The sequence below is a fragment of the Leopardus geoffroyi genome, chromosome C3 (genome assembly GCF_018350155.1).
Source record: "Leopardus geoffroyi isolate Oge1 chromosome C3, O.geoffroyi_Oge1_pat1.0, whole genome shotgun sequence".
NCBI lineage: Eukaryota > Metazoa > Chordata > Mammalia > Carnivora > Felidae > Leopardus > Leopardus geoffroyi.
In genome coordinates, this window is record NC_059338.1 from 110,448,659 (window position 1) to 110,469,536 (window position 20,878).

The following is a 20,878-nucleotide window of genomic DNA, read 5'->3' on the forward strand; positions in this document are numbered from 1 at the left end:
GATCATGAAACGGACTCTCTAGGCCAATTTCAAATATTGTGAAAAACATAGAAAAAAAATATACCTTTGTAAGTGAAATGGTTCCTTGAGTAAACCTGAATTGGTAAATTTAATTTCTTTGCTCTTCGTTGGAAGAAGATCAAGTTGGTACAGTAACATTGATCATCTCATAAAAACTTATGTTCTAAAATTGTGTGATTAACAAAATCTGAAAATAAATCATCATATTTGTTAACAAATTATTTTTTTCAAAATCTTGTAAAGCACACAGGTGAAGATAAAAATACTAGGGAAACTTGATGGCATAATGATTGGGGCCACTGCCCTTGGCCATTCATGCTTTTCACAGTTCTTCTCTGTCTCCCTCTCTGTTATTCCATGACAATGGGTGTCACAGACAGAACCCTACTTTCATTTCCCAGTTCTTGTCTTCTCCAGATGTCAAGCATCAAGCTGAATCGAAGGTGTTTTGCTTCCTTAGAAAAGAAGTAGGACTTCTGGCTGCTCAAGCTGATGTAGAAGGGACCTTTTTCTCATAAAATTTACAGAAATGCTTAGAAAGTATGCATTTTCCCCATCATGTAAATTTTATTAACTGTATGATATTTTTTCTAGCTCTATTGAGAAATAGTTGACATACATCACTGTATAAGTTTAAGGTGAGCAACATGATAGTTTTATTCACATATATTGTGACATGACAAAGACAGGCTCAGCTAACATCCAGCCTCTCATGTAGATACAATACAAGGAAAAGAAAGAAGAATACAGGAGAAAAAAAATTCTCCCTGTGATGGATTTATTCCTTTAACAACTTTCCTGTATATCATACAGTGAATTCTACAAACTATCATTTAATACATAGCATAACTCAAGAAAGAGAAAGGAAGGGAAGAAGAGAGAGAGAGGGAGAGGAAGGAAGGAAGAGACAAGAAAAAGGAATAAAGAGAAAGGGACAGAAATCCCCAGATTTCAGAAACAAAAAGGGAATTTATATAGAGCAGAAAGTAAAAGCTGCTGCTACAGTAACCCAGGGGATTTTGAAAACCCCAGGCTGAGAAAGTAACTGAAAGGCTGGTCTAAGATCTCAGAAACCCAGAGAGATCAAGCCAAAGCAAGTGTAGATTTGCTGTGCAGGCACTTGCATGCTTCACTCTCTCAGGAAAAAGAAAAAGGACTCAATGAAGATAAGACTATGGTAAAAAGAAAAACTACACACCCAAACTTTACATAATGATATATGGCCTAAACCATATGCAGTTTACGTTAACAGCCAATGCAAGAGACGGAAAGTAGAATTGTGGCTGCGAGGAATTGAGGGGAGAGGGGAATGGGGAGACGGTGTTTAATGGGTAGCAAGTTTCAGTTTTGCAAGATGAAAAGTTCTGGAGCCGAATGGTGGTGACGGTAGCACAACAATGTGAATGTACTTAATGTTGCTGAACTGTAGGCCTGAACTTTCTGTTATGTATATTTTACCACAATACGAAAACATTACAAAAACATGTGGCTAAGTAGAAGTAAAGAATGCCTGTATAAAATAATAAAATTAACTTATTGCGGTGTTTTATATGTAAAAATATGTAAATGGACAGTGTCACTTTCCTGACTTCCTTCTAAAGAGTACTGAATGGAAGGGAGAGGAAGAGTTGCAGTAGAGAAACCTGATAAACACACTCAGCCAAGTGATCAAGGTCAATACCATCAGTGATAAGTCATGTTGAGGGCACATACCCTTGATAACATGCGATAAGAACAGCACTTTACCTCCGTGATCTTTCTTCACAAAACCTATAACCTCAGTCTAACCCTAGAAAAACATCCAACAAATTGCAATCAATGGGCATCTACAAAATAACTGAGTTCCTCAAAACTGTCAAGATCAACAAAAACAAGGAAAGTCTGGGAAACAGTCACAGCTAGGAGGAACCTAAAAAGACATGACAGCTAAAATTCACTGAGCAGTTGTTTTGTGCCAGAAACAGAACTAACTCATTTAATTACCATAATAAACCTATAGGTAGATATGATTATAATCTCCATTATATATATGAGGAAACTGAGGCATGGCACCTTTACACAACTTGAAAGGTAGCACACCTAGTAAGTGGCAAAGCCAAAATATAATAACCAAATAATAATAAACCTGGAGAAGGTTTAGAAGTAAGGCATAACTAAAACGCTAGTCAACAATAATATACATGATCAAAGGGGATATATTGGAGCAATTTATCATTGCTGTATTATTTAATTCAGACATACATACATGTAACATTTTAATAACAACCACCAAAAGAATAGAAAACATGCAAGTTGCCAAATAGTGGAAGGAAAGACAGGGAGAGAGTGAAAGAAAAAACAATGAATCTAATAAAAAGCAAAAAAACAAAAAACAAAAAACAAAAGTAACAACCTTAATAGAAAAAAAGGGGGGAAATTGGTAAAATATAAGTAATCATGATAAACACAACAAACATCCTTGTTAAATGATATTGCAAGATTCAATATTTAAAAATCTAACTATAGGGGTGCCTGGGTGGCTCAGTCCGTTAAGTGTCCGACTTCGGCTCATGATCTCACAGTTCCTGAGTTCAAGCCCCGTGTTGGGCTCTGTGCTGAGAGCCTAGAGCCTGCTTCAGAGCCTAGAGCCTGCTTTGGATTCTATGTCTCCCTTTCTCTCTGCCTCTCTCTCTCTCTCTCTCTCCTTCAAAAATAAATATTAAAAAAAATTTTTTTTAAGGGAAAAAATCTAACTTTAAACTATTTACAGCAGAATCAACTAAAACACATGACTTAGATAAAGAAAGGAATAGAAAGAGTAACCAAAAGAAAGTTGGTTCAATGATATTAATATAAGATAAAATAGACTTGCATGGAAAAATCATTATTAAAGATAAAGGTCTTAGGGCTCAACTATATAAAGCAACAAAGCCTGAAATTATATAAGCCAAGCTGATAGAAATTCAAGGAGAAATCCTGGTGGAAACTTTTAAAATACTTTTCTCAAAAACATCAAACAGATAAAAAACTAGTAATGATACATTAGTTTTGAAGAGCATGATTAATAAGATTGCTCTAATGATCATATGTGCAACCTTATTCCTGGGGAAAGGAGTCTGTATATTCTTTTCAAGTCAACACAATACATTTTTTTAAAGGGGGAGGGTAAGGGGGAAAAAAGTTACAGAGAGGGAGGGAGACAAACCATAAGAGACTCTTAAGGACTGAGAACAAACTAAGGGTAGATGGGGATGGAGGAAAGGGGAAAGTGGGTGATGGGCATTGAGGAGGGCGCTTGTCGGGATGAGCACTGGGTGTTGTATGGAAACCAATTTGACAATAAATTATATTAAGAAAAACTGACTATGTAATAAACCAACATTCTGTTTCAATGAATTTCAAATAACTGGTATTCTGTAAACCATGTTTAACAATCACTATGTAACAAAATTGGAACTCAATAACTTGATAATAACTTCATACTTTGGGAAACTTAAAGAAAGCTGTAATGATTTAAAGGCTCAAAGAAGAATTCATAATGAAAATTCCAACATATTTAACTGGATGGCCATGAAGGCATTATTTCAAAACTGTGGAAAGTAGTTACATAAGTGCTTAGAGAGAAATGCATGTTAGAAAATTAGATTGGCAGCTAATGACTGACAGTTAATAAACATTCACTTCAAGAAGAAAGAAGAAATAAATAAAATTGAGTAAACCCAAATACAGAAGAAAAAAACATCATTTAGGTAAATTCAAAATCACAAAAACTGTGTGATACTGTTTTTGGATATACACACTTACAGGATGTTAATAATCAGAACACTTGTTAAAACCATGGAGAGAGAAGGGGATGGACCATGGAGAGGTACAAAACAGGTTTCAACTGTATTGATGATTTTTTATTTCTTTTAAATTAAGGATCTGAAAGAAATATTTGAAATTGTTAACATTTATGAAATCTGAACGGAGGATATGTCAGTGTTTATTTTCTACGTTGTTTTCCAAATATTTGAAGTCTTTTTCAGTTAAAAAAAAAAGTGGGCAAAGAAAAAATTTAAAGAGAAACATTAAGAAAAAGAAATGAGGGGCACCTGGGTGGCTTAGTCGGTTAAGCGTCCAACTTCAGCTCAGGTCATGATCTCACGGTCCATGAGTTCGAGCCCCGCGTCCGGCTCTGTGCTGACAGCTCAGAGCCTGGAGCCTGTTTCAGATTCTGTGTCTCCCTCTCTCTCTGATCCTCCCCCGTTCATACTCTGTCTCTCTCTGTCTCAAAAATAAATAAACGTTAAAAAAATTAGAAAAAAATAAAAAGAAATGAGATTTTCTACTTTTGTAAGTTGTAAGTAACATCAGCCTTAGGCCCTTCATCTGTAGAAGGGATAATAGTAATTCCTGCCTTCTAGACTCAGTGAGAACTAGATATACAGCACTGAGCTCAGAGCTTGGTATAGCAGGCTCTGTACCTACTTCACATCCTAAAGCAAGGGAACTCCTTGTTACTGTCAATTCTTAAAAAAACAAAAATACCCCCCACCCCCTGAAATGTTATATATATTCGTAATTAGCAAACAGATATTACTGATATGGAACATAGGATACTACTGAAGTATTTTCTTACGGCAGCCACTTTAAGGTTACCTTGTCTGCCTATATCCAAAATCACTTCTTCCCCAAAGTGCTCTATTTGAATTCCAAGATGACGAATTTCATGAGATGGTCATCATCAGTAGCAACATTGCCACTAACATTTTCTTCAACATTACATGCCATGGATTCTTCATTGTTGCAATTCTGGTAGATATGTGTTTGTTTATATTATGTTTGATTCATACAACAGCCCTGCAAGCATATTGTCATTTATTTTCCTAATAAGGAACTAAGGCCCAAATAGGCCCAGTGATCTGCCAGAGATGATAAAGACATACCTTGGAGGGCTGTTTTCAGGATTTAAAAAGGTCATATAATGTAACAGACACATTGGAGATATTCCATAAATACTGGTTCTCTCCTCCTTTCTCTCAAATATTCAAGTAGTGTTTGTTGCTATATTGTTCAATTAATGTGTTTATTATATGAAAATATAGGGCACAGGGTTCTTTTGGCATATATTTTGCATTTTTATCAAAAATCCCTGCTTCATAAATTGAGCCACTGTTTTTTGCAATAAATATAATAAAGTTCCAAAAAGGCAATCCATTTAAAAATTCCTCTAACTCTTTATTTGTGGCCAAAATGGCTTTCAAATTATTTTATCTAAAATTATTCAACTATAAAAGATGAATTCACACTTTCCTCTTTCAGAAAAGGAGTAATTCTAGAATGAAGCACTTCATAAAATATTTCTTTGTTCTAACATGCTGCCTGAAACAAGTGAATTTGGGATAGCTAATGGATATATGGTCTATGGTGATGAGAAGAGAAATATAGCCTTTGAAACACTTCTTAATTATATTTTCCCACACATTAACCAAAGCAATAAGTCAGAATAGTTTTAAATACATTTTAAATATATTCCTTTTAAAAGATGCCACTCAGAAAGAATGATCATACAGGCATCAGTGGTCATCATCCACAGTTTCCTATGCATGAGGATCTTCTGAGAATGCGTGGAGATTTTAGGGTTTTGATTATATTAAAAATAGAAAGGTTTCTTGAGAACTCAGCCACCAGGGTAAATTGTAAACAGTAAACACTAGATTTGATTCTTTGTTTTTTCCGCCTTGATTTTTCCCTACATTTCAAACCACTTACTTTGTAGCAAATTATGTTGCCCTCAACAGCCATTTCCTGTTTTTACCATTTTTTTCTTCAGGTTTATTATAAAACTTTGTATATACAGTGTTCCTAGGTTAGAGACATTAGCAGTGAGAACAAAGGGGACAGGAAAAGGTAAAGATCTTTCCATTCCCATGTCCTGTGAGTGTTATTTTAATTCTGCATCACATTTATGAAGAATCTATTAAGTGACCTTCTCTGTAGCAGTGAGAAGAGAATCAGTCCTGTATACACGTGGATGGTGGCTATACTGGGATGATGGTTTCAGTATGGCTCATTGGAATCTGCTATTCTTTTATTATGAGGGCCTCTCTGCTCTGGGGACGTCTCTGACCCCAGCTGGACTATGAAACAAGATATAGACAGACAGAGTCAATCCTGAGATTATATCCTTTGCTGAAATATCCACCCTTGTTGTTTTGGCAATTAGTATCCAATGAAATAGTTATTATTATTGATGACCTAGTAGGGGCCAGACACTGTCTAAATTATTTCAAATTATCCTCTCAACTACTCAGGATTACACTTCTCCTATTGTAAGGTAGGGAAAAGTGAGATCTAAAAGGTTAAATAATTTGTCCAACATAATACAGCTACTAAGTAGCATAGAAAGACTTGAATCTAAGATACTCTTAACACGCTTATTTTGCTATATAGGCTGCCTCTCATTTATCTGTAGATTTTGAGTTATTTAAGGAGTAAGGAAGGAGATTTAAAGACTTGAAAAGTCCATGAGACCTGGGTCACATGGTATAGCCTGGGGATGCTGGCATCTTGCAAGGACATGGGCTGAATATCAGCTCATCAATAATGATGATCCAATATGAGGAGGGCATTAGCAGTATTACAAATAATCTAATAATAGGCAACATTTTTTTAAAGTTTATTTATTTTTGAAAGACAGAGTAAGAGAGAGAGAGAGAACACAGGGGAACGGCAGAGAGAGAGACAGAATCCCAAGCAAGCTCCACGCTGTCAGCACAGAGCTCAACACAGGGTTCGAACTCAAAACCACAAGATCATGACCCGAGGCAAAATCAAAAGTCAGATGCTTAACCAACTGAGCTACCTAGGCGCTTTAACAGTCAACTTCTTTCAATACTTTATTTAGCCTGTCGTTGCTATCACACACTTGGTAGAAATTTTCCATTCCTAGAGCTTGATTTTGAGAATGTCCACAGGATTGGAAGAGCCTAAATTTGAATTAAATTAACCTTTGTCTGCCAGGAACATTGAAAAAATCCATTTAACCATAAAGGTCCAATCAGATGTTTATAGCATATTTTCTTGTTTGTTTGCAGATCTCTTTTTCTGGGCAAGTTTACTGGAACAGAATTCATTCTAAGCTGGGAAAACCACAGTTTTTTGCAAAATGCAGCATTAGCATGATGCAGAGAAGCGTGTAGGCGAAGAACACAACATCTCTGGAAACCCCATCACTTCCTCTTTGGTATATTTAGCATAGAGAGGTAGAAACTGGCTTGTTAGCCCCATAGCAAACAAAATTGTAATTCCAAAGTTGTGGTTTTCCAGACTCTGTATAGCTGGGATCTCCCCAGTCCATCTTCCTGTGTCTCCATTCTGTTCACCGTACTTCTTTATAAGTTGAAGGATAACATCTTTATTTTAGAAAGAACTCCTATCATGTCAATCCCATGCTTAAAATGTTCAATGGCTCCCTTTGCCTCAGCAAACTTTAGCTTTGCATCTAGTGTCCCTGACAAACTGACCCTTACCTTTCATTTGACTCATTTCCAGTCACTCTTCACTCATTTATTGCTCTAGACTTATAGAAACAGCCTCCACTCCTCAAACTATGTACTTCCGTGAGCTCTAATTTTGTCCTTTATTCTCCTACCTCCCACCCTTTCAAGGCTCAGCTCAAATGTCTCAAATAGCATGTGATGCTATTGCTGCCTGACGAGGAGTTCCTTCATGGAAGGACTTGTGGTCTATCCATTTTATTTGGCTGGCATGAAATAGATGTTCAATATTTATTACTGAAATAGGAGATCTCCTTGTGAGCCAATTTGTGCAATACTGTGATGATACTGTTTTAATGAAGTAGCCTACATTTCCCAGACAGTCCCACCCTGGACTTCTACAGATCCCATTCTTGGGTGGGAGGAAATCCACTGGGGCACTAAGCATACCATCATTAAGTCTTCCCATAGTCCTTCTTCTCCAGGATAAATAATACCAAAGCTTCCGATTCCTCTAACAACACCACATTTCTTAACTTTCTAAGGCATGTGGGCCAAATCAAAGCAGATGTGGGGGAGGAAGCTGAGCACGCTGTGGAGAAAGGGGTCCCATGAGAACTTTGTCTCACAGTGTTCATCGGCTATCCTTCCAGACTCTGTCAGACAGGAAGGACTGCTCAAAATTTGTAAGCCACTGGGCCTGGGTTTTGTCTACTTTTACATAGAAATGGTATATTCTAACTAACAGATAGAATAATAACAGCAGTATTCATGCAGCCTAAGGTTCTAAAATGACTACTGAATCTCCCATATCACATCCAAACTAACAGGCAGAAGAAATTGTAAGTGATTCATTTCACTTTATCTCATGGAAACATTTCGAAGATCAATCTACATACAGTTTGTCATTTTACACATGTCAGTGGAAATGTCTGTGTTAGCTAATGAGATGTAAAGATGCTAAGTATTTTAGTGAAACTTACAAACATGATTAAAACTCGGGAAAATTCTCAGCAATTCTCAGCTGAAAAAAAAATACGTATCTGCTACAGGTCTTACGGTAAAGCCAGACACTATATAACTTGTCACTAGAGGAAATAACATACCTAAATAAAAGAAATGAGAAGATCATCCTCAAAAAAACCATGAGAAGAGGCTATGAATGTAAAATTTTAAAAAAGGAAAAAGAGCAAACAAATTCTCAGAGTCTAATCCTTCTACTGTTCTAGGTATTTGTCTTGTTAAATACAGTTATAAAAAGTCAAGACCAAAATTTGTTCAGAAGAATGCAAACCACCATCTAGACATTAAAATTTAAATTAATAAAAATGAAATTTAATGTTGGGAGGGAAAGTTTTTTTTTCTAAGACTTAAAACAAGCTAATTTTTTAGACAGTTCCGCAGCAGACGTATCATTCCCCAAAGGTTTTGAGGATCAGTGATTTTAAGAGGATACTTATCCCAGAGGATACCTACCAGTCTCCCTTCTTGTGTTCACAAAAATAATTACAGAGGAAGAGCATCTGAAGTGAGAGGACAGAGAGTTTGTGGCATGTTTGAAGACAAAAATTCCTTCTAGGAAAGAAAAATGCTACCAAATTCTGATTCCTCTGGAGCCACAGAAAAACCTGGAAGGGAGAGCCCTTAGCACATGTCAAACATTTCTGACAATACCATATTCACTTAAATAAAATAGGCTCAGAGAGCATGGAGAAGAAGTTAGTTGTTGCATAGAGTTTGCACATGGGTACAAATGCTCTTCAAGAAGAAATACAAGAACAGTCTCTACTATGCCAATTAGGGAAGCATTGAATAGTTCTATCTTGTCAATATTCAGGCAACCACAGATCCCAAACACAGCCTAGAAAATCTGGAATGAAAATCAGTCCAAGGCTTTTTGTACTCAGTTCCATAAAGTGTACCTGAGCCTGCATTCTTGGATTCTTGGTCAGTTCTGTCAACACCAATAATGCCCCAGAGCAGTGTTTCCCAAAGCATACTCTATCCATGAATTTGAATACTCTCCCAACAAATGTTTTCCGATGAATGAAGAAATTATCCAGGGTGTTTCCCAAATTTATTTGACTATCAGACACTTTTTTTTTTAAATATAATGTCTCAATATCCTGAGGATGAGTGTTCCTAGAAATAGACTAGCCATGCTGTTCCAGTAAAACAGTATTACAAAGTACGTACGAGTAAGGAGTCAGGCTGCCTGGATTTAACTTTTTTATGTGATAGCTCTGTGACCTTGGCCAGGATACTTTTCTTTGCTTCAGTTTCCTCTTCTGTAAAATGGATATAACAAGTGTATCCACACCTTGGAGTTGTCCAGAAGAAAAGAGAGCGTGTGCATAGTGGAGTACTTAACACGATGTCCAAAACACAGTAATACTCCGTAGATGTTAGCTTTTAGAACAGTTATTATACTCAGAGGTATGGCTAAGCCCAGGGCAGGGAGGAGGTCCTTTCCAAGTGGGATTGCCTTTTTAGTCTGGGCAGGTGTCAAGTTGGCTTCAGGGCTCTAGCTGTCTCTAGCTCTACCTTTTAGGTTTCCATCTCATTGGAAGCTGTTCATTTCCCTTGCTTGGTTATTCTGGATTGGGCCGCCTGGGAATTTTTCAAGGGAGGTTTGACGGGAGAGAAAGAAATCCTCTCACTGGATGTATGCATCCCTCTAAGAGAGAACCCACTGCACTCGAAATGGGTACTTAAAGCTCTGACTACTCCAAAGCCTTGGCATGCATGTGGCTGTGTGCCCTTGTGTACTTCTGGGCTGGGAGGGCTTGACGGCCCCTGCAGAACTCTTCCTACTTCCTACTTCTGCTCTGTTGTTCCTGTTAAAACAATGTTTATGATAATGGCAATGCCAAGAATCTTTCCTTTGGCTTTTGAAGGTTTTTTTTCCCTTGATTACTAAAATCACAACTTCTTACTATACAAAAATGTAACGTTGTTAAAAATATTAAATAAAAAGTGAACATTTCCTGCAATTTTGCAAATCCTCTCTTCCCTTACGATCCCAACACTGCTACTGTCAACAATTTCTTCCTCATGTTTAATGATGTGCAGGCCTGGAGGCTCTGTGCTCTCCTGGGAATTCTTCATTGTGCCCCTTTTGCTTCAGGAATTTCTATTTATCTTTATAAAAGAAAGCTTAACTATAACCTTTGTGAAGGTGCTCTGACCCGGCTAAGCCATACCAATCCCTCCCGCTCCTAGGTGCCCAAAGCAGTTTGTACATCCTTCAATTAAAGAACTTAAAACAGTTTCATGGCAATTTTTGAATTCAATGTCTCTCTCGCTTCAAGGCCTTCAAGGACCACGTCTCATTCCTCTTTGGTACAAGGCATCTGGCACTCACTGACATGCAGGCCAGTGCACCGTGAGTATTTGTTGAGTGAATCAGTGAAGGAATTTACAAATAAAATATTTTTCTAACACATAGAGTCTCAAGCTCTGTAATAATCACAACCAGGATGCTCACGTTTAAATTTCTCTAGAAAGATGTTTCACACATATTCCTCATTTCAACAACCCAGTAGTGCTATTACTTCTGATCTTTTCCCTTTGTTTAGGCCTAAAAACTCAAAATTCTAACCTCACAGAAAATGGTAAATTTGGAAGAATTTGGGGATGGATGGTGGTTTATTTTTCAAGTGCCAAATGAACATTCTGAAGCATAGGATCCTTTGCCATAGGCTTTGTTCACTGACACCAGAACATTCCAGGAAATGACATTTCAAATAAACAGTTTCAAGTCCAGTAAACCACAAACACAAAGAAGTATTCAATAGCATTTCAAAGCAAATAGCCTTCTGTTGACAGTTACACAGGAATGACTGATTATATTTGGAAAGCACAAATATCTCTTCTGTTAGATTAATTGAATATAATTTTAGCTGAGGGCCTGGGCAAAAGAGTGAACCTATAATAATAGTAAAAGAAGAGAACAAAGGAAAAGAGATAAGGAGGGAAGGATGGACCTTAGAACTATATTCCTAAATATCAGAAATCCCTGCTTGACCAACATTCAAATTCACAAGCCCCACTGTAGGACTTTGACATACACGCGTGCTGCATGACATATCGTCCAAGGAACAGCAGCCAAAAGAAGTTACTTTCCTTGGAAAAAGAGATTGCCACAGAGTTTTCATACTTCACCACTTAAATAGTTTGGGCTTAATATAGTTAAGTAATATAATTATGAACCCATTTCCCAAAGTCCTATTTCTTGTTCATGTGTACCAGTTATTTTCAACTAGAACTCATATGTCACATGTTGGACCCAGCTCTTTGTATTAAAACACATAGGCAATCTACAAATAGAAATCCACAATCTAATTTTAACTTTAAAGAGTAAGACTCAGTGGGCACAATCACAGGAAGTGAGGTACAGAGATGACACTGGGCATTTGACCTAAGCAGAAGATGACAAGGAGAAATTCAGACGCCTGAAAATGTAGTATGAAAGTAGAAAAAAGTGAAGGAGTCACTGGGTTTCCATCATATAAGAGATAGCAGCTTAAATGGTAAAGAGAAAGCATATTTAGGTATACCATAGCAGCTGGACCTAGAGTTACATCAGTTTAACTAACATATTAAGAGAAGAAGCAATATATTTACTAATGGGGGTAAGGGTAAAAAAAATTATCATTCTCCTTTACATAAAAAATATAGTACTGTCAGCGTTATGCTTATTAAATAATAAAAGTTAACATTTATTGAGTACTCGGTTGGATCAGACACTATTCTAAGTACATTACATGAGTAGACTATTTAGTTTTCAAAGCAACTGTATGAGTTAGGAACATTATTATCCCAATTTCACAGATGAGAAAACTGAGGCACAGAAAGGCAAAAGCCACACACTTTGTAAATGCAGAGCCAGGATATGAACTCAGGCAGTCTGGCTCCATAGTCCTATGCTTTTTAACAGTATGTCATGCTACCTCTTAACACCTACTCAAAAGAAATATTACTCTTTATTTTAGAGTTTGTTTTCATATGTTTACATGAATAAACATAGGTTTCTTCATAGGTTTTCAGAAACCTATAGGAGAGTTAAGTCTTGAATTGAAGGAGGCTATTTACTAGCTATCAAAAGCAACTGAAGTCAGTGTTGAAAAAAAAATACTTAATCCACCTTTGCATGATGTTACATTCATCCATGCAACTGAATCCAACTCAATTAATGGTGATTTAGGATTCCATGCTGAATACTAAAAAAGTTAGATTCAAAGCCTAGAGAAGACATCATTTTTATTCCCATCTAAAGCAGATAAAATATTCTGGAAGCTTACAGTTAAAAGAGATAAAGAAAATTAAGACCAGAGAGTTCAAATGACCTGCCTGAGGCCAAAAAAGCAGTTTGAGGCACAGAGTGACATAAACTCTGATTCAGATGGGTCTGGTTCTCTCTTTGCTATACCACTTTGTTTCTAATCAAGCTGGCTGAACACATCAAAATAAAATCAACTTCCCAAACGCATATCTAGGCCCTATAAAGAGGGAAATGTTTGATATCTGCCTGCCTCATGTCTAGAACCCACTTCATTCCGGAGTGAAGGTAAGGACAGAGAGAACAGACCACCAAGGGAATATTTTTAAGGGAAGGAGGAGAGGATTCACACATAGAGTACCCCAGATCTTCTCTGAAGGAATGTATGTTTTTGGGTTTTGTTTGCTGGACAATTCATCTCTCTCAAACCTTACACAATTCTAAAAGCAGACCTTGAAATTATGTCTATACTGGCACCTATATGTGTAGGTGCTTGTGTATGCTCCAATTCTATTCTAAGGGTTCTTAAGAACAGAGGACATGTTTTAAACCTTTCTGTATGTCCAGATTTTACTGAGTGCTTTCATACAGTAGGTGTTCAGTATGGAAGTGTTGAAATAGTGTAAGTACACGGAATGTAAGGTTTCCAATGAGTTCATTTTCTCTCTCTAAAAAAAAAAAAAGGTCCTGTATTCAGGTCTCTTAGTGATTTTTTTTTATTAGTTTATTTTAGTGGAGAAATTTTATGTATTCCTCCACCACCACCCCTGACCTGCCAAGGGATATTTGGCAATGTCTGGAGACCATTTTGGTTGTTAAAACTTGAGGGGGATGGTGCTTATTGGTATCTCGTAGATAGAGTCCAGGGATGCTGCTAAACATCCTACATGCATGAGACAGACCCCACAATAAAGATTCATGTAGCCCCAAACATCAGTAGTATCAAGGTTAAGGGACACAGGACTGTTTAGAAGTACAAAACGCACAACCACCTCTCCATTTCCCCATTTTTAAAACACAAGTAAGACATAAACCAAAATGGCACACCAAAGATATGCCTAAGCAAGACCATTTCAGCAATCTATTGTTAATATGGCCAATTATTTAATAGGCTTATTTATAGGATTAGAAGGGTTATTAAACACTGGAAGAAATGTATGAATTTAAACATATACATATATATATATATATATATATACATATATATATGTGTGTATATATATACATATATATACATATATATACATATATATATGTATATATACATATACATATATATATATGTATATATATGTATATATATATATATATATATATATATATATATATATATATAGAAAGCCTTCACCAAAAAGGATGCTCTGATCTTTACTGTATATGAAGCTGAGGCTACTTCACAGTTATGACAAAACATTGTGCTGATGAGGCATTTTAAAGCCACCCCTGCCCTAACTCAGATGTGGGACTCTTCAAATTGTTTCATTATTTCTATTTTTCTAAGTTTATTTATTTATTTTGAGAGGGAAAGAGTGTGGGGGGGAGGGGTACAGAGAGAGAGAGAGAGAGAGAGAGAACCTCAAGCAGGCACTGCACTCAGTGCAGAGTTCCACCTGGGGCTCAATCTCATAACTGCAAGATCATGACTTGAGCCCAAACCAAGAGTTGGACACATAACCAACTGAGCCACCCAGGCACCCCCAGACTGTTTCATTATTTCTAACCTCACTCAAAATCCACCTTTTTGACCAGAACACAAAGAGGAAATATATGTTTTTTGTGTGTGCAAATAGGGTCATCAAAAACTGCTTTACTATTAGCTTATCCTTTGTATGCCTGTCCATCTTCTTCATTTCTAGGTTCACCTGGAAGTTCCTGTTTTCCATCCTAGATTCCTTATTGTGGGTCCTTATTGAAGGATCATTCTTTCAGTTCTGCATTGCTCTCTTTGACTTCTGCCATGGAAAGATAGCTGCAGTAAAGCTATCCTAACAGCCTCATAATGTCTTTAAAATGAACAAGGAAAAGGAGGCAGGGGGAGCTGCTGGCTTTTCTTTGGACTTGGTCATGGTTTCCTTACATAGTCTCCAGCTGATGTGGTTATATTCGCTACAGTTTTATTTGCTTGTTCTTTTTCCCTAGTGCCTCATATTTGATACTTTAGATATCTGGCATACACTTGAATAAAAATTTCTTTCTTTAAGGGGACAAATTCATTCTTTTCTGAGAATAAACTAACGAACACATAGATCTCAGGAGGATCTCTGAACATACTACAGTCACTAATTTGTTCAGTATTTTGTGTGTTGAGTTAAACATGTCACTACTGAGATCCTCATACATTGGTTAATGACTTTCTAAATATTTACCAAGATCTTTAATAAGCGAGAGTGCTTCCCATGATATAAAGGCTCCACCGCCATCATCCATGGCACCCTGCCCCACGTCCCAGCTGTCCAGATGTCCACTGACCAGTACGACCTAGAAACAATAATAAAAAGAGAAAAAAAAATAAAACTAAGCAGAAATGACATCAAAGAGGAAGCATTCATAGTCGTTCCAAATATAGAAATGAAACTTTTATATTTTCTTTTCTATTTTTACATCTTAAAAGATCTATGTCATTACTAGTGGAAAACCTGGTATAACGCTCTATATAAAGGGTATAAGGTCATCCTAACAGTAACAAAAATTCTCACCTTGTACTTCTCTTCACTAATATAAGTTTGAATACTAAAGTGAAATGGTTTATTACTGACCGATGTTTTACAACTTTATTATATGGCTTAAAAGCTAAATGACATAAATGGAGCTCAAAACTTCAACTATATTCTCAACTGTCCCAAATTCTAGCAGACATATAATAAACATGTGTTGAACTGAATTCAAATGAAAAAGTGAGAACGATAATTTTTTATTTTTTATTATTTTTATTATTTTTTTAGCATTTTTTATTTTTTACTATGAAATTTATTGTCAAATTGGTTTCCATACAACACCCAGTGCTCATCCCAACAGGTGCCCTCAATATCCATCACCCACCCACCCCTCCCTCCCACCCCCCATAAACCCTCAGTTTATGATCTGTGTACTATAAATCACTCTGGTGTTAATAAATAAATATACTGGGGTTACAAACTACAGTCTAGTTAGACAAAGAACTTTTTTAAAAAAATTAAATTTACACTAGTCTTAAATAAGTCTACAGATTATATTACAAATTTTAAATCACCAAAGTTTTAAATTATTTTCAAGAATCATTAGTAATTATCTCCAGGAAAATAGAAACCATATTTCAATAAAACTAAATTTCATTAAAACATTTTAAACAAAGCAAGTTAAGTGATGCTTATCCATATGGAAAAATTGTACCTTGACCTCTATTTCACACAATATATCAATGTCAAATCAGATAGATTACAAATCTAAATAAAGATGTTAGAGGAAAGCATAGAACAGTTTTGTCAACTTGGAGTAGGCAAAGAGCACACACCATAAAATAAAAAGTAACAAACTGAACTTTTAAAAAATAAGGAGTATCTGTTCATCAAAAGACCCCATTACAAGAGTGAAAAGGCAACCCACAGAGGAAGAGAAGATATTTACAATACATATACACAGCAAAGGAACCATATCCAGACTATGTAAAAAATTCCTACCAAACAGAAATAAGGAGGGAGTCAACTTATAAAAACATGGGCAAAAGACTTGAATTGACAACTCATAAAAATAGGCATACAAATACTAATAATCAAGCGAAAAGGGGCTTGGGTTCACTATCATCAAGGAAATACAAATTAAACCACATTCAATACATTTCCACCAAAATGACTAAAATAAAAAAGATAGAAGATGTCAAATATTGGTGAGGAGATAGAGTGATTGGAACTCTCACACACTGTTGGTGTGAGTGTAAGTGCTTATAACCACTCTGGAAAACTGATTTATCTACTGAGTCTGAACATACACACACCCTGTGTGTGCCCCAACACTTCCACTTCTATATATATCCAACAGGAATGTATGTGTGTATGTATACCTTCACCAAAAGAGATGTACTAGAATGCTCAGAATGTTCATAATGGCCTCTGCTCCCCCCTCCACCAAAGGAAACTACTTTAATGCCTGTTAACAGAGGAATGAATAAACTGTGTTGTACTGATCAATGGAACACTACATAGCAGTAATAATGAACGAACACAATACATGATCAATGGAGATAAATCTCATAAACATTATGAAATGAAAGAAGCCAGACACAAAATAATATATATCATGTATAATTCCATGCATATAAAATATAAAAACAATCAAAACAAAGGAGAATGGTTACCCAAGGTGAGAAGGGTTAGTGACATGAAGGAGAGCTTCTGGGGTGCTGGGCACATTCTGTTTCCTGATCTGGGTACAGTTACACAGGTGTGCTCAGTTTGTAAAAGCTTATCTTGTTACACACTTAGGATCTGTACACTTTCTCTGAGAACATTACATACCAATAAAAAGTTTTCAAAAGTTCAACAGATTGATGTCTATATACAGCATGTAGTAAGCAAACCAAAGTTGAACGAATCTTCTCGATGAATGAAACAAAAATGCCCCATGACTTTGGGAAAGCAGGATTTGGGTTCTGAAATATCACGGTGACCCCTTGCACTGCCTGATTCCCCAGGCAGCTGTAGGATCCTCCATTGACTCTGCATACACACACAGCCAGACCCAGCCGGCATGACTTCATTGTAGTCACAAACAAGTACAATGCCTTGTAACTAACGAGACTAACAAATGGCCACGTAATGAACCCAAATGGATTGTTTCTAAGGAAAGAGGAAAAAAATGAAGAAGAAAACATGCTGCAATAGCAGGAAATTCTGACTCAGACGTTGGTGTAATCCCATGTGGGATGGACAAGCCAATTAGTCAACATTCTCACCATCCTCGGACCCATTTTCTCAATCAAATTGGAGTTCCCGTGGATTAAAAGTGTCAAAATGTGTTTTAATGAACTTTTTCCCAGTTAACACATAAGAGTAACTAAATCAAGGCAGCTGTTATTTCATCTTTCAGAATAATTGAGGTTATTTTACAATCATACTTCTTTATGTTTTCTAAAATGCCTCCATTATCCAACCCAGAATTATTACTTAAATAAATAATTAAAAGATGGGAGAAATGGCTTTGAATGATAGGAAACTAAATGTTATCCCATAAAATAAGGTCTTTGGCACAGTGCTAAAGAAGATTGACTACAAACCATGTAGATTATAAGAGCTTATTTTAATATGTTTTTTAAAATCAGAAAATATATTGGGGGCCACTGTGAGACAGCAGCTGTAATTTTGATATAAAAAGTAGGTAATGACAATTCAGTAGCATTTTTAACAAACTTGAGTTTTCCTAATCATAAGAACTCTACTCCCCTTAGAAAACAGTGATGCGCAAGGTCTCATTCAACACGGTAACTGCATTATCATGCTTTAATGCAGTCCCACAAAGGATAAACGAGTACAACATACAAACTCACCATGCCTTGTGTCAGGGTCAGGCAGAAACGAACATTGCTTATAATACATTTGTATCCGATTTAGGCAAACATACTAAAAACAGACTACCAAGAGACACAGTAAGCTCTAGTTTCTTGAAAAAGAACCACCTGATAAAAGACAGGAAAATACACAGTCCCTTCACTGCCTCTGTTGCCAGATGTGGAGCCCTTAGTGCGATAGGATGGCCTAGAACTAACAGAGAAGTGGGACACCCACCTATTTACTCCTCTTGCGTGCTGCTCCCCGAGGCAGGTAGAGCACTGACCAATTCTCCACCCACCACTTTCCTTTTTACCACCATCTCTTCCAAACACAGCAAAGAGTAAAAGTTATAAAACAACAGCAGCAGCAATAGCAGGCACACCAAAACAATTAGGAAGGCAGAAGCAGAACTGTGATGATCTGAAATGCAGCTTCTTATTTGTGAGGAACACATTAGCCTTGACCACCAAAGACTCAGGCCTTGAGGTCGGGTGGGGCGGTAGGAGAGAGAACCTACCACAGAAGGGCAGAAACATACCAGATGGGAACCTGCTAAGATGAACAAAGACCAGCCGTGGCACACAACCCCCTACAGGCCAGCTGTGGGCCTGAGAGCAGAGATAAACTAAATCAAGGGTAGACAGACAGCAGCCTCAAGGACAAGCCCCTTACATCTTCATTACTGGTACATCCGGAGACACTAGTGCAAACAGATTTGCCTGATTAAATGATGAGTAAGAACATAATCAAAATGGGACATATGAAAAATATGGCAGAACAAGGAGAGAAAACAGCCTCAGTGGAAGTACATTCTTATGAAAGCAAGTTAATTCAAGGTATTGGACAAAATGCCATGATCTTTGGCATTCACTGCATGCATTTATTCAACAATTTGTATTGAGTTCCTATTATGGGCCAGAAATACAGAAATGAAAAAATAAATAAATATTCTATCTTAATGGGATTATCGTTCTGGTAAGGGAAACAGACAATAAACAAATATGATATGATGGTAGTTTTAAGTGCTATAAAGAAATACTGGGCAAAGAAAGAAAATAGAGTGGTGGTAGCATGGAGAGGAAAGATCAGTGTGCTTCCTCCTAAAAGGTGGATAGCCACAGGAGTGTTCTGTGCCTGCCCTAACAATGAGAGATATCTGGATGATCTAGAAAAGCATAACTTTTTAAGGCCCATCAGAGATTTCAGATTGTGATTCAGTCAGAGGCGCTGAATTCCAGAGGACAACAAGCTCAAGGACAGATGGGACACATGAGTTGCTTGGCCTTTTGCAGAGACAGGAGGGACAGGTGCCAGCAATAGACAGAGGTGGCAGACAAAAGCAGGAATGAAGAAGACAACTAAAAGGTTAACAAATTCTGAAAAGGCGAATGTGGGTTAATATGAGAGTTTAGAATACCTGGAAACCTCTCATGTAAGGCACTAGGTACCCAAATTTCCAGATCTTTTCCATAGGCCTCCATCAGGTACTCCCAAGAAATACTGGGAGCAGGGCAGAAGCCCTGAGAGAGCTTGCCTCAGTGATGCAGGAGTGCAGATGATGACCAGATACTATTGGGAGGTAGGCGCCAAACATAACCTGCTTCTGGGCCCTTCTCTCATAGGAAGAAAAAGTCATCTGCCCCTCCGGGAGAGGGAGAGTGCTATCTTGCAGGGCAGTCCTGGGCAAAGGTCAGTGGCTACAGGGAAAGGGGTAGAAAATTGCACTCCCACCCTGTACTGACACTAGGAAAAGCATGGATGCCTCTTGGGGAGGGCAGGAAACCTGCTCATACCTAGAATCCTGCATTGACTTAGGGCAGAGTCCTGCTGCCTTGGGGTGAGGGCTCGGAGTGGAGTGGGATACTCATTCCCATGACTACAGCAGAGTTTGGCTTCCACAGGGGCTTGCGAAGAGTAGAAATGTTGGGAAGGCCCCACTCTTGTCCTCAGGCACACAGAGCCTGGCTGAGACCTAGGGGCAGGAGAACCAAGAAACTACCCTGTCCCCACCAGGAGTCCCCAGTGAGTAACAAGCACAGCATTAACAGCTTATAGCCGAGGGAAGGGCAGGAGCACAGAGAAACACCCGCTGTGGTGCCAACATACAGAGCCTGCTGAAAGCTGAGGATAAAGCACAATACTGAGAAAAGTCCTCCAAGCAACCCAATCCCTACACTAAAAACAGAGTAGCAGCAACCCACTGCTAGAGAAATTTGAAACATGTGAGCACCAAAGGTAAGAATAGAGACAATAAAATCCAAACCTAGCTCAGCAATGAAAGATGGACTCATCCACTCTCAGACTAACGGCTGGACAGAAGGGGAGTAAGCACTTTTGCACTCACATACTGTTCACCTCAGGCTCCACTGTTCTGGTACATATGACATCTAGCATGCAATCAAAATTATGACATATATAATAGGCAAGAAATAAAACAATCCGTTGTCAGGAAATACAGTATTCAACACAATACTGTCGACCCAATGTAGCCCATATATTCAAAATATCAGACAAGGGGTTTAAAATAATTATGATTAATATGTTAAAAATCTAGTGGAAAAGATGGGAAATTTCATCAGAGAGATGGAAACTAT

At 37.4% G+C, this 20,878-nt stretch overlaps 1 protein-coding gene across 9 annotated transcripts in view; it reads right to left on the reverse strand.

Moving 5' to 3' along the window:
• CPQ (carboxypeptidase Q) overlaps positions 1–20,878 on the reverse strand; it is a 549,973-nt gene that overhangs the window by 235,052 nt on the left and 294,043 nt on the right. For all 9 annotated transcript variants that reach the window (XM_045454131.1, XM_045454133.1, XM_045454135.1 and 6 more), the window contains exon 5: positions 15,129–15,240. In XM_045454131.1, the coding sequence (XP_045310087.1) occupies positions 15,129–15,240 (112 nt within the window). The remainder of the gene's footprint in view (positions 1–15,128; positions 15,241–20,878) is intronic.